At 44.6% G+C, this 14,527-nt stretch overlaps 1 protein-coding gene across 2 annotated transcripts in view; it reads right to left on the bottom strand.

The window, feature by feature from the left end:
- The window catches only part of mgat5b (alpha-1,6-mannosylglycoprotein 6-beta-N-acetylglucosaminyltransferase B), an 834,607-nt gene that overhangs the window by 348,102 nt on the left and 471,978 nt on the right, over positions 1-14,527 (bottom strand). For both annotated transcript variants that reach the window (XM_080208895.1, XM_080208894.1), the window contains exon 6: positions 14,189-14,353. In XM_080208895.1, coding sequence (XP_080065021.1) covers positions 14,189-14,353 — 165 coding nt within the window. The remainder of the gene's footprint in view (positions 1-14,188; positions 14,354-14,527) is intronic.

Here is a 14,527-nt window from a genome sequence, read left to right on the forward strand (position 1 = left end):
CATGTTTGAAAAATATTATTGCGTTTGAAGAAAAGGTGAAATATTTTTCACATCCAAAGCTTAGAAATCACTATCCAATGCTGAGACGTCTATGAGGATAATCTTCTGACTTTTTCCAATGAGATGGAGAGACTTGTCCACTGACAGTGCTGATATATCGTGGTCTGCATTGTGATCATTTTAGATTTTTTTCCGAAAACAACTGGTAATTTTTCAGGTAGAGTTTTTTAAGTTGCTAAAGTGTTGAATTTTTTTGAGACAAGAGAGAAAATTAAGAAAGAGATACAATATGAGAGAGGCATACACACACCATGGGACAGAAATAGGAAGACAGTGAGACCGAGAAAGCCACAGGAACAAAAAAAAACAGTGTTCCCTGTCGCACAGTCTGCTTTAACCCTTATACAGTGGACAAATAACTTTGAGTAGACGTCTTGTTCCTACACCCAATATTTATTTAAACCCACACAATCAAACCCATCTGACTAACAATAAGTTATCTTACAGAAAATACTAGAATCCAAGTCCAATATAACACCGTGACTGGCAAGTACCCAAGCAGATATCGGCCTTAATCTGTGCGCTGGTCTTGGTAGTTGCCTGCGTAGTCTGGTCCTTTGATCTGATCTGGCTCTGGTCTTCCTTCTTGGGTGTGGTGGCTCTCCATTTTGTAGCTCATTCATGGGGTCAGAGAGAGAGAGAGGGATTCCTGATTGCGCAGCACCCTTTATATCCCGTTTAGTTTCACGCCCCTTTTTGGCCATTGCCAATCAATTGATCAGGGCTTGATCTCCCCAATCGATAAGAGTCCAATCAGATGCTACCACACCAATCTCTGGGTGTGTCCCCAACAGCCATGTCTGCAGGTGCTGGAGGCACATAGGTCACATACTTCCTCTCCTAAATAAGGGGTCACGGTGTCCTTATGTCTAGTACACAACCCAGTGTCACCAGAAAGTCTCTTTCATCCTGAGATGAAACAAGCCAGTGTGACTGTAAAGTCTCTTTCATCCTGGAGATGACCAATATCCTGTTTATTCACTCGTCAGGGTTGCAGCCTGTTTGTCTTTAAACAGCAGCCTGTCATTTTAGCTCTTGCCCAATTGTCCCAGAGTGCTTTACAAATTACCATTTTAGATGGCCTGTTTGGCCACAAGCAGAGAAAGCAAAACAGAGAATTTCTCAAGCATATCTTCTCTTTTCCCCTGTGGGGAATACTGGTGGAAGGATTCCCGAGCTGATAATCAGCCCATTGAACTGGGTTACAAATACTCCTTCCACGGTCAACAAGTCCTGGAGCTGGACTTGAACCCAGAATATCTGGTTCAGAGATAAGGATACTATCACCGTGCCACAAGTTGTCCTAAAAACAGACTGAAAGAGAAAGTGAGAAAGAAAGAGAAAGTGAGAAAGAAAGAGAAAGTGAGAAAGAAAGAGAAAGTGAGAAAGACAGAGGCACGCACACACACACACACACACAAGAAACAGACAGAGACAACATGAGAGAAGAATGAGATAGAGAGAAATAAGTAGAGAGTGTTTGTATGCACCAATTCACGGGGTGTCTGGGCAGTGGATACAAGGAAATTTCACCTGAAGCAGGTGAAAGTTGTAAAAAAAAACTTGAGAATTAGATCATAACACATTCTATATTATTATGTCAACTATTGAAATGAAAAAGGCTAACAATGACAATATACATTGGTGAATAGATTGTTAGAGGGGTCAACTCCAGGCAGAACTTCATTTAATGCTCAGATGTGCTGGTTAGGTGGACTGGCTGTGCTAAATTCTCCCTCAGTGTACCTGAACAGGCGCCGGGGTGTGGCGACTAGGGGATTTTCACGGTACCTTCATTGCAGTGTTAATATAAGCCTACGTGTGACACTAATCAATAAAATTTTTCATTTAAACTTCTTTAAAGTTTAAGACCATGGCACCACAGATTTTTCCAATTTTATACTGCTTTTGTGCAGGAAAACTGATGTGTTAGCTTTTTCCGAAGCTATCTAAGCACAAAAAAGGAAATAACTTAATGTAGGAGTGAAAAGGGCCCAGGTCACTGCTTCAAGGCAACAGAATAAGTCAATTTCCTCTTTATGATATTGAGTTTGAGGATTTTTTAATTTGCTTTTTTGCGTGACTTTGAGATTCAGTTTGTTTTTCTCCGAAAACTGAAACCCCAATGACCTCATGTATATGAAGAGTCATTGCAATTGGGGTGCATTGTGATATCAGCATTTTAAAAATACTTTTGTGGGTATAAGCAGTACCAGCACTTACTGCATATCCCTAATTACCCTTGAGTTGTCATAAATTAAGCTGCAACTTGAACTCAATATTCTATCAGTTATATCATATTGGGGGCTGAATGGGAGGGGAAATTGACATGCACACAAGTACATTTTTTGCTGTGGTGAATTTAGAAGATGAGCTTTAATATTGGAAGATGTGTTTCCCGATGGTTTTCTTTTTAAACAGTTTTGGTAGGTTTTACAAGTTTTGGAATGCATTGTAACTTTGACTTCAAAAGTTACTGTGAGCTGAATCCCAGCTGAGTCTGCAACATAAAGCATATGTGAAAAGAATATTCCAGAGATGTTCAGAATAGATACTTTGAAAAGTTTTGTTGTGCACTGGGTTGCGTCCTTGCCACTAAACCGGGTTCGAGTCCCACCAAGAACTTGATGATGAAGGATTTGTCATGATCGAATTCTCATGTTATTTTTACAGTACAGAGGTAGGCCATTTGGCCCATTGAGTCTGCACCGACTCTCTGAAGGAGAATCCCACCCAATCCCTGCAACTCCGCCCATTTACCATGGTTTATCCATCCAACCTATTCATCATTAGATGCCAAGGGGCAATTTAGCACGGTCAATCCACCTAACCTGCACATCTTTGGACTGAGGGAGGGAACTGAAGCACCTGACGGAAATTCTTACAGACACAGGGAAAAGATACAGTCTCCACACAATCACCCAAGACCGGAATCGAACCCAGGTCCCTGGCTTTTGAAACAGTAGTGCTAACCATTGTGCCGTGCTATTAACAATAGTTTCTTGGTCACTATTAGGAAGGTTAGCTTTCAATTCCAGATTTTAAATTGGGATTTGAATCCGTGTCTCCCAGAGCATGAACTGGGGCTGTTGGATCACTATTCCAGAGCTATTACCACTTTGCCATGCTCACCGCCCCTTTCTACTATTTCTCTATCTCTTCTCTCATTTGTTCATAATGTAGTCAAACAGGTTGAGAGTCAGCCAATAATTCCTTTCAGTATATATCAGTGTGAAGAATGGGAGAGGTTTCTGATGGAATGGGAAGAAATTGGAGTGGCTATCCATAGCTCCAGGCCACAATACGCTTGTAAAAGTCTATGTTGAAACAACAACTTGAGGCACCTTGGAAGAGGCTGATTGCACGATTGTTTGGATGGCTGCTGTGGAGCAGATTGGTCCGATAGCATGGGGTTCCATCCCTGTTCTAGCTGGGATGGATTTGGAGCCTGCCTGTTTGATCTACCTGGGATGAAGGTCAGAGCACTGTAGGTCAGACCTGCCTTTCAGCAGAGAGCTCATGCAAAAGGGGGGGAAAAAAATCGCAAACTTGCCTCATTCTTTTCTGGGGAGGGACAGAGAAGAATTCCCCTTCTCAATTCTACCCCAAACCAGGTACAACAATTTGAGAGAATAATGAAAAATTTGAGCAGAAAGTTCTACCCCTGTTATAACAAATATTTTTGATTTTGCTGGGGCACTGCTGCCACTGTCTTCCTTGTCTGACATATCTAAGTGATGGTGGGGAAGTAGGGAACTGGCCCAATGAAAACTGGAAGAACAGTACCTCACCTTCCAATTACCATGCTACAGTCTTCCAGACTTAACACTGGGTTCGATAACTGAGGACTGTGAACTCTTTCCTTTTCCATCAATTTTTATTTCTATCAATTTATTTTCATTTCTTCCTTTGATTCTTTCTTCCATTCCCTCTTTTATCCCACTTTCCATCTTTCTTCCCTTACAGTCATCTTCTCCCCACCACCCAACACCTCCCCCCCCACAACCCTCCTCCACACTCTGGCTATCTGTTACACGTCTAAAGTTGCTCTTTGAAGCACTGCTTAACTTTGTTCTGCCATTAAACATGTTCAGAACTATTAATGTACCATCACCAGTATCCTTCTTAGCCATGAACACCACTATTTATATTCCCTTCATTCTTTTGTCCATGACGCTTTTGTCAATCTTTCCCCTGCCTCCACCTATGGGTGGCCCTCTATCCAGCTCATACTGCTCCTTTCCACCCCCACAACAGTATAAATCTCATCTGATTTCCAGTTTTCTTTAACTCTGATGAAGAGTCGTGCAGATTCAAAACATTGGTTCTGTTCTTTCTACACAGATGCTGTCAGACCGGCTGAGATTCTCCAATATTTTGTTTCAGATTGTAACTTGCTTTCTAACTATCCTTCTTTCTGCTTCACTTACCACTTTTTCCCAGAGCAGCCCTGAACAAGGTCTTGAGAAGCAGTTGACCCCAGAAATTTACCTGATAGACCTTGACTGAGGCCTACAGTGGCTGTCTTCTTTCAGAGCTTTATGTCATACAGTCATAGAGGTTTACAGCATAGTGACAGGCCCTTCAGTCCAACTTGTCCATGCTACCACATGACGTGACTTCCCCATGGAGGGATGTCATGTCATCCCTTCACAGTTCCTTGCTACTTCTTCTGGATGTTGTAGCAGTGTTCTCACTTCATTGAGATTCTGATCTTTGCACGAGTGGAATCCTTATTCATGGTGGGAATCTTGCTATGCCTCTAGAATGAACACTCTTGGGAAAGTGGTTTGGAACTAGAATTGAGATCAGGGAAAACACCACCCCACTAAAACTGCATCTCAAAAGGAAAACCTACCCTCACTTTGGGCCAGAGTACAAATCCCAGATAAAATCCAAAATTTGGCCACTTACTCTCAGGGTTCCTAAGGAGAAAACTGGAAAGCAAACAAAAAATCTTATTCTCTAAATTTATCAGAAGTCGTAGACTTGTAGAACGTTGTGGGTTCCTCGAATTACCAAATTCAAGGAAGCTCAACAGCTACATACTGTACTTGTGCTCAGCCCGAGATCCCAAGATTTGCTTCCGTGCTCTCACCACATGACCTCTTATGTAGGCATGTTATCATGTTCTCACATGACTACTTGGTCTACAAGACTGAAGATGTCGGGGGTGTCAGTGGAGGGAGGGGAGGAGTCAATGGGGGGTGGAATTCTCCCAAAAAAATTCTAAGTGTCAAATTTGTGTGAAAACAGGAGTAATTCACACTGATTTTTTTCAGTGGGAGTTGAGAGAAGAATTTCCCACACTCTGTGCACTGTAGAGGCCACCAGTGTGAATATCATTACATTTCGGGGAGCGGGGCCTATCCACATTGGAGAAGCTGAAATCAGCACACTGAGTGGGCCACTGCACCGAGATCGACGCATATGCAGCGGCCCTGCACTGATGACCTCCCGATTGCTGGCCAATTCGATCACTGGCCAGCCCCAGACTGCTGCAGCGCCAGCTCTCCATCCTCCCACGACTCGATCACTGGCCCCCGAACATTCCTGGGCTCAGCCCTGAAACCACCCCCCCGTCCTGGCCTACAACGATCTCTAGCACCCCTCACCAATTTGCCTCTCCCCCACCACCCCCAGCAGTGCTGACTCCCCAGCCTGCCCGGATTGCTGGCTTCCCTGTTTCCATCACTGATCTCAATGTAGATTGGCAGCAGGAAGCCCGCCCCCTAGGCCCTGCTCCCTTGGCACTGCTCCATGCCCGATGGGCAGTGCCAAGCTGCCCCTTTGGCACTTGGGCAATGCCAGGGGCACACACTGGCATTGCCAGGGTGCCAATGCCCAAGTGGTAACCCTCCACCACCCGATCCTCTCAGGGGCCCCTTCACTCCAGCAGAGTCAGGCCACTAGTTCCCCAAAAGTGGGGAGGTTTAATAAACCCCGCTGGAGTGAAACACTCTGGCAGGGTGGGGGATAGTAGTGGGCCCAGAGATTTCAAACCCAGGCCCACTAATTGTATTTAAATTATACTAAAATAACCATGTTAATTGTCTTTGCGCCTCCCCATCAGCTTGCTGTAAGGAACTGACGCAGCCAGATATCCTGCACTGGGAGACGCTCACGCGAACCTTCAAATCAGCCAACACGAGAATCTCTCAGCCCCGCTGCACTAAAAACTTATCACAGCGAAGTGGGAGAATCGCAGGTTGGATTTCATAGTTTTTCACCAAAAGATAGATTAGAATATAGCTAATTAAGCTGAATATTATTTGATTTGATTTATTATTGTCACATGTATTGAGATACAGTGAAAAGTATTGTTTCTTGGACACTATACAGACAAAGCACACCATTCATAGAGTACATAGGGGAGAAGGAAAGGAGAAGGTGCAGGATATGGTGTTGCAGTTACATTATCAATGTGGGTGTGGGAATAAATGGCTCCAGAGTGAAACAAGTTTCCAGTGAAGCAAGTCCTTTTCTACTTTTAGACTGAAAGGGGCTCTGGCCAGCACCTTTGCTGGCTGTTGAAACACAAGATCAACATACAAATAATGTTTTCACTGTTTGTAGCTAACTTTAAAAAAAACTGCACACAGAGGCTTGAAAATCCTGACTGGGCTTTGTTTGTTTCTATGTTTTTGGTTTGACTGATGATTTATTTACTCCAAAAGGCTGACTGCTCAACTCAAAATCTAACTGTGCCTTTGTATTAATTGCTCTGTTGCTCCTCGTCTTCCCACCACCATTATTCATCTTGGCAGTGGGGTTCCCAGTGGAAAAGCCTCTTGCCCGATCTTTCTGGAATCAAAATAGCAGGAGGCAGGTAGATCAGGCTATACAAGAGGTCCCCCTCCCACCACCGTGAGACTTGGATCTACTGGCACAGGACGAGTGCAGATTCTGCTCACCTTCCCTGTGTTGGCACTGGTCTCCGAGTTTGGCTGCAAAACTTTTCATAGTTCACTGACAGCTCGATTCAGCAATTTACATTGGCACTGGTAGCTGTTTGTTTTTCCAAGAGAGGTTCAAATAAGAGGCACTGGCTCAGTGTACACAGAGAGGAGTGTAAAGATATACTTCAATGCAGCATCTAAGGTACACTCTCACCTGTTTAACATACCAGCTCTGAGCCTCTTTCTGTTCCAGAACATGAAAAATAGGGAAGTATACCCAGATTAAAATTCATAGCTGGACACCGATTAGCACTTTAATAAGTACAGCTTTATAATCACAACAATCAGAATCACAGGATTCATACAGCACAGAAGGAGGTCAATTGGCCCATCACGTCTGCATCGGCCCTCCAGATGAGCCATCCACAGAGTGCTACTTTCCCACCTTCTTCAAGTAACCCAGCACATTATTCCTTTTAGATAACAATCCAATTCCCTCTTGAATCCCGCAACTGAAGCTGCTTGCATCACACAGGTAGCTCATTCCAGGTGTGTCTGTTACTTGCTGCTTATGCTGTTCGGCACACAAGTAGTCCTGTGTTGTAGCTTCACCAGGCTGACCCCTCATTTTTTTTGTTATGCCTGGCATGCCTTCTTATACTCTTTATTGAACCAGGGTTGATCCCTTGGCTTGGTGGTGAGGTTGAGCTGGGGATGCGCCAGGCCATGAGGTTACAGATTGTGGTTGAGTACAATTCTGCTGCTGCTGCTGATGGCCCACAGTGCCTCACGGAGGCCCAGTTTTGAGTCGGGAGATCTGTTCAACGTCTATCCTATTTAGCATGATGGTTGCGCCACACAACACAATAGAGGGCATCCTCAGTGTGAGGACGGGACTTTGTCTCTACAAGGATTGTACAGTGATCACTGCAACCGATACTATCATAGACAGATTAATTTGGAGCAGGCAGGTTCGTGAGGATGATGACAAGTATGCAGTGTTGGACTTGCATTTTGTGGGGCCCTGCACTCCCCTTCATTTTAAGTTCTCCAATAACATCAAACTCTTCTGGCCAATGATATTTGCAGTTCAAATGAGCACACTCAGTCTCTCTCACACACACAGACACACACACACAGACACACTAATATCTCCCACACGTTTGAACTCTCCTTCACACACACCATCTTCTGAATCTCTCTCCCTCAATCACATACTCTGTCACACTCACTGACTCCTCTTAACCTCTTTCATATGGTCACTAACGTATGTACACAAACTTATTCCTTCCATTTTCTTTGTAGCAGCAACTAACTGAATACAGATGAGGTCCTACAAACTGAATTTAGGGAGTTAGGAGTTAAACTGAAAAGTAGGACCTCAAAGGTCATAATCTCAGGATTGCTACCAGTGCCAAATACCAAATCATCGACATGGATGACATCATCACACGTGAGAATACCATCCACCAGGTACATCATCACACGTGAGAATACCATCCACCAGGTACACGGTAAATACTCTTGCAACTCGGCCAACATTGTCTACCTGATACGTTGCAAGAAAGGATGCCCCGAAGCATGGTACATTGGGGAGACCATGCAGATGCTACGACAACGGATGAATGAGCATCGCTCGACAATCACCAGGCAAGACTGTTCCCTTCCTGTTGGCGAACACTTCAGTAGTCACAGGCATTCCGCCTCTGACCTTCGGGTAAGCATTCTCCAAGGCGGCCTTCATGACACACGACAGCGCAGAGTCGCTGAGCGGAGACTGATAGCCAAGTTCCGCACACATGAGGACGGTCTCAGCAGGGATCTTGGGTTCATGTTGCACTGTCTGTAACCCCCGTGACTTGCTTGGGTTTGCAAAACCTCATTTACTGTGCTGTCTGGAGACAATACACATCTCTTTAACCTGTGATCAGTGCTCCTTCCACTCACATTGTCGGCCACTTTAGGACTTGAACAGCAGGTTGGGTGTAAAGATTCGCACTCTAATCAGTAATCTGTAAACTGTCTGTGCTTTATATGCTCTGTCTGAGGCCAGAACTCTCTATTCACCTGACGAAGGGACAAACCCCGAAAGCTTGTGAGTTTACTATCAAATAAATCGGTTGGACTTGAACCTGGTGTTGTCAGACTTTTTACTGTGTTTACCCCAGTCCAACACCGGCACATCCACATCTTTCCAAGTAGTTGGTGGCCTATTGCCTCACCGAGCCATGTAAAACTACATCTTTATTAACCTGGGGAAAGCCAACTTCAGTGGGGTAAGAATGGATCTGGACCTGATTAATTGGAATCAAATGTTGCTTTTTGTTCCTTCAAATAGATTCTGCCCTTGATCCCTTCTGGGACATCCAGTCTCTCCAGCACAGCAATGTTCTTTTCAATAAACACTACCACTCCGCCCCTTTTCTTTTCTTATCTTTTTTGAGCACCTTGTATTCAGGAATATTTAATACGCTATAGATGGACTCTCACCTTAGGTGTCCATCAGAAAGGTTTGAACACATTTCCATAACTCTCTTTATACATGAAGACCAAATCGTCACAGGCGTAACCAATAAAACGTGAAGAGCCACAGCAAAAACAGGGTTGTTCCTGTTATGAAGGGGAGTGAAATACGCCTTCCTAGTAGTAGCTGTTTTGTTGAAGCAGATTAACCAGGGCTGATTCCACCACTCCAAAATGATTAATGAAGTGGACTGCCCATTGAAACAAATTAAAAGGTCACAATGACCCATGAGCACAGTCCATTCACAGGTTTCAGTTCGCATTGAGAGGGCAAGTGGGCTTCAGAATTTTGCACTGATTATAATGAGGAGCGACTGTCCAATGTGCATTCAAGCATTGGCCAGCTGCCACTGTGTTATCAATTCCTTGCGGTAACTCTCTGCACAGTAAATTATTGTTCTTGGGAAGAGGAGAAACAGTAGCTGCACACACCAAGTCCAGTGAGCAAGTATATGTTTGCATTTACACTCAAATGAGGGCAAATTTCTTGCATTTTGTAACAATCCAAGGTTTCTGCAGTTGAGCACTGATATTGATAAAAACTTGATACAATAAACAAGCAAATCAGGCAACATTTCTAAATGATTCTATTAGTGGCACTTGGAGCATTATCATACAAAATGGACTCTCTATGCAGACAGGATAATATAACTTAATGCAAGTAAACTACAAAGAATATGTCCAATTTGGAGATTTAGATGAATACAAGCACAAAAGCTAATCTTCAGCTTTTATGTTAACCATAGACAATGGAATACTACCGAAAGTTTACACTCTGTTATATGTTCTTATCTGTAATAAGTGGCAATGAATTTTGATTACAATATTTTTTGGAATCATAGAATCCCTACAGTGCAGAAAGAGGCCATTCGATCCGTCAAGCCTGCACCGACAATAACTCCATCCAGGCCCTGTCCCTATACGTACTTACCCTGCTAATCCCCCTGACACTAAGGGACAATTTATATGGACAATCCATTTAACCCGCACATCTTCTGACTGTGGGAGGAAACCGGAGCACCCAGAGGAAACCCACGCAGACATGGGGAGAACGTGCAAACTCCAACAGACAGTCATCCAAAGTTGGTAACCAAACCGGGTCCCTGGTACTATGAGACAGCGGCACTAACCACTGTGCCACCGTGCTGCCCCTATTTTTTGATAAATGTTAATCTCTCTGTCAATTCATTATAATCTAGGACAAAGGATGCTACTAATCACATGACTGGGGAAATGAGAGGATCGGATTGGCAGTATTCCACAATTTCTGTTCTTACAGGAAGACACAGTAAGAAGCCTCACAACACCAGGTTAAAAAGTCCAACAGGTTTATTTGGGAGCAAAAGCCACTAGCTTTCGAAGTGCTTGCTGCACCTTCGTCAGGTGAGTGGGATTTCAGTTCACAAATAGGGGATATAAAGACACAAACTCAATTTACAAAATAATGGAATGCGAGTCTTTGTAGGTATTCAGGTCTTAAAGGCACAGACAATGTGAGTGGGGAGAGCGTTAAGCACAGGTTAAAGAGATGTGTATCGTCTTCAGACAGGATAGTTAGTGAGATTTTACAAGCCCAGGCAAGTCATGGGGGTTACAGATAGTGTAACATGAACCGGTTGAGCTGTCCTCATGTGTGTGGAACTTGGCTATCAGTCTCTGCTCAGCGAATCTTCACTGTTGTGAAGGCTGCCTTGGAGAATGCTTACCCAATGATCAGAGGTTAAATCCCCGTGACCGCTGAAGTGCCCCCCAACAGGAAAAGATCACTCTTGCCTGGTGATTGTCAAGTGGTGTACATTCATCTGCTGTCGTAGCGTCTCCCCAGTAAACCTGATGAAATCGAAGTTCTCAGCCGAGGGCTCAATTTCTGCACCACCACCAAAATAGACCCCATCAGTCTCGCAGCTGACACAGAGGAATTTGTCAGGTGAATGAGGCTGCGGGAATTCTTCCACATACCTCAAGGGGCCAACAGCGAACACAATGAGACAGCCAATGAACAGCCGACAGAGAGATCCGCGGTGCAGCAACCAAAGAGGAGAGAGTCAAATTGGACTCCTCCGGAAGGCCACTGCCCTCGACTTGACATGTATGCCCAAGCTGTCAGGGGGTGCGGCAACACCAGATTCTTCAACTGCACTCACAAACCAGCCCTGAACATCACCCAAGCACAACGCAACGCCATCCGCGCTCTCAAGACCAACTGCAACATTGTCATCAAACCAGCAGAAAAAGCAGGGGCCATCGTCATACTGAACAGAACGGATTACTGTAAAGAAGTGTACTGACAACTGAACAATGAGGAACTCTACAGACAATTACTCGCAGATCCAACCAAAGAACATACCCGTCAACTCAACAGACTGATCAAGACCTTTGATCCGGACCTTTAGAGCACCCTCTTGTGCTCTCATCCCACGTACTCCCCATGTTGGAGATCTCTATTGTCTCCCGAAGATACACAAGGCAAACACACCCACCCGTCCCATCGTATCGGGCAATGGGACTCTGTGCAAGAACCTCTCCAGCTACCTTGAGGGCATCCTGAAACCCATTGTAGAAAGAAACCCCAGCTTTTGTCGCAACACTATGAACTTCCTACAGAAACTCAGTACACATGGAGCATTGAACCAGGAGCGCTTCTCATCACAATGGATGTCTCAGCACTCTACACCAACATCGCCCACGATGATGGCATTGCTGCAACTGTCTCAGTACTCAACACTACCAAGTACCAGTCTCCAGATGCAATTTTACAACTCTTCCATTTCATTTTGGACCACAACGTTTTCACCTTCAACACCAGTTCTTCATCCAGACATTTGGAACAGCCATGGGGACCAAATTCGTACCTTAACATGCCAACATCTTCACGCACAGGTTCAAACAAGATCTTTTCACCACACAGGACCTTCAACCAATGCCATACACTAGATACATCAATGACATTTTCTTCCTTTGGACTCACGGTGAACAATCATTGAAACAACTATATGATGACATCAACAAGTTCCATCCCACCATCAGAATCATCATGGACTACTCTCCGTAATTGGTTACATTCTTGGACACACGCAAGTCCATCAAGAAAGGTCACCTCAACATTTCACTGTACCGCAAGCCCACGGATAACCTCACGATGCTCCACCACTCCAGCTTCCACCCTAAACACATTAAAGAATCCATCCCCTCTGGACAAGCCCCCCATATACACAGGATCTGCTCAGATGAAGAGGATCGCAACAGATACCTTCAACGCTAAACGATGCCCTCATAACTACAGGATATGGCACTCAACTCATTGATTGACAGTTCTGACGCGCCACAGCGAAAAACCACACTGACCTCCTCGAAAGACAAGTGTGGGACAAGGCGGACAGCGTGCCCTTCGTCATCTAGTACTTCCCCAGAGCGGAGAAGCTATGATGTCTTCTCTGGAGCCTTCAACATGTCATTGATGAAGACGAACATCTCGCCAAGGCCACCCCCAATTCCTGTCTTCGAACAACCGCACAATATCAAACAGACCATTGGCCACAGCAAGCCACCCAACCTTCAGAAGAACAGTGACCATGACACCACATGACCCTGCCGCAGCAATCTCTGTAAGACGTGCCGGTTCATCAACACGAATGCCATCATCTCATATGAAAACACCATCCAGCAGATACACGGTACGTACTCTTGCAACTTGGTCAACGCTGCAGGAAAGGATGTCCCGAGGCATGGTATGTTGGCAAGACCATGCAGATGAATGAACATCGCTCAACAACCATCAGGCAAGAGAGTGTTCCCTTCCTGTTAGCGAACACTTCAGCAGTCACGGGCATTCAGCCTCTGATCTTCAGGTAAGCGTCCTCCAGGGCGGCCTTCATGACACACGACAGCGCAGAGTCACTAAGCAGAAACTAATAGCCAAGTTCCACATGCGAGGACGGCCTCAACCAGGATCTCGGGTTCATGTCACACTATCTGTAACCCCAATGGCTTGCCTGGATTTACAAAATCTCACTAACTGTCCTGTCTGGAGACAATACACATCTCTTTAACCTGTGCTTAACGCTCTCTCCACTCACGTTGTCTGCACCTTTGAGACTTGATTACCTGTAACAGCTCGCATTCCAACCATTAGTTTGTAATTTGAGTTTGTGTCTTTATGTGCCCTGTTTGTGAACTGAAATCCCACTCACCCAACAAAGGAACGACAAGTGCTCCGAAAGCTAGTGGCTTTTGCTACCAAATAAACCTGTTGGACTTCAACCTGTTTTGTGAGACTTCTTACTGTGATTACCCCAGTCCAACGCCAACATCTCCACATCATGACTTACAGTAAGACAGCAGAATGTTTCCCTATCTGTTCCACATTACAGTCCATAAACACTGAACCTGCAAGACTCACTGAGCACTGCTAATGCCATCAGAATTGGATTCATCGTCTGTTAACTGATAGCCATTTCTAGACACAAAACATAAATAGCAGACAACTTTATTTACAGGTGTTGAAAGTTTAACTTAAATTTAGCTTTGGAGCAGAAAGATTCAAACCATTTCTAAGGCCCTTAAGTGATGAGTTCAAACAATGTTTGAGAGAGAAACCAGTAGCAGGATCTGTTAGAATAGAGACATTAACAACTGGCGGAAAACCCGAGCCTTGTCCACTCCCCTCGGAATCCCGATGGTTCTTTACCGATCAAGCTTCAGCCTACCTGTACTTTAGTTTCAGTCCTGGTGGGGAAAGCAGTGCGATTCTTCCATGGTAACGGGGGGCAGAACCATTCTTTTTCACTGAGGTACATGAGGAAGGAACAGTCTGTGCCATCAACACCATAATAAGCATAGCAAGGGTCCGAGGTCCACCGAGCTCTCATCCACTTCATTCATCAGCAGCAATGAAAGGAAGAAGAACATGGAGGGGAAAAAATCTGTTATTATGACAGAATTGTTCATAAATTCAGGCACATTATTTTTTGCAAAGCTCTATTGCAAAGTTGGATTTGAAGATCCAGCTTCCAGAAAAAGGGGGAAAGGAACCTCGTGAACTGTGA

The sequence above is a fragment of the Carcharhinus amblyrhynchos genome, chromosome 21, assembly GCF_965287045.1.
Source record: "Carcharhinus amblyrhynchos chromosome 21, sCarAmb.v2.hapA, whole genome shotgun sequence".
Classification (NCBI taxonomy): Eukaryota; Metazoa; Chordata; class Chondrichthyes; order Carcharhiniformes; family Carcharhinidae; genus Carcharhinus; species Carcharhinus amblyrhynchos.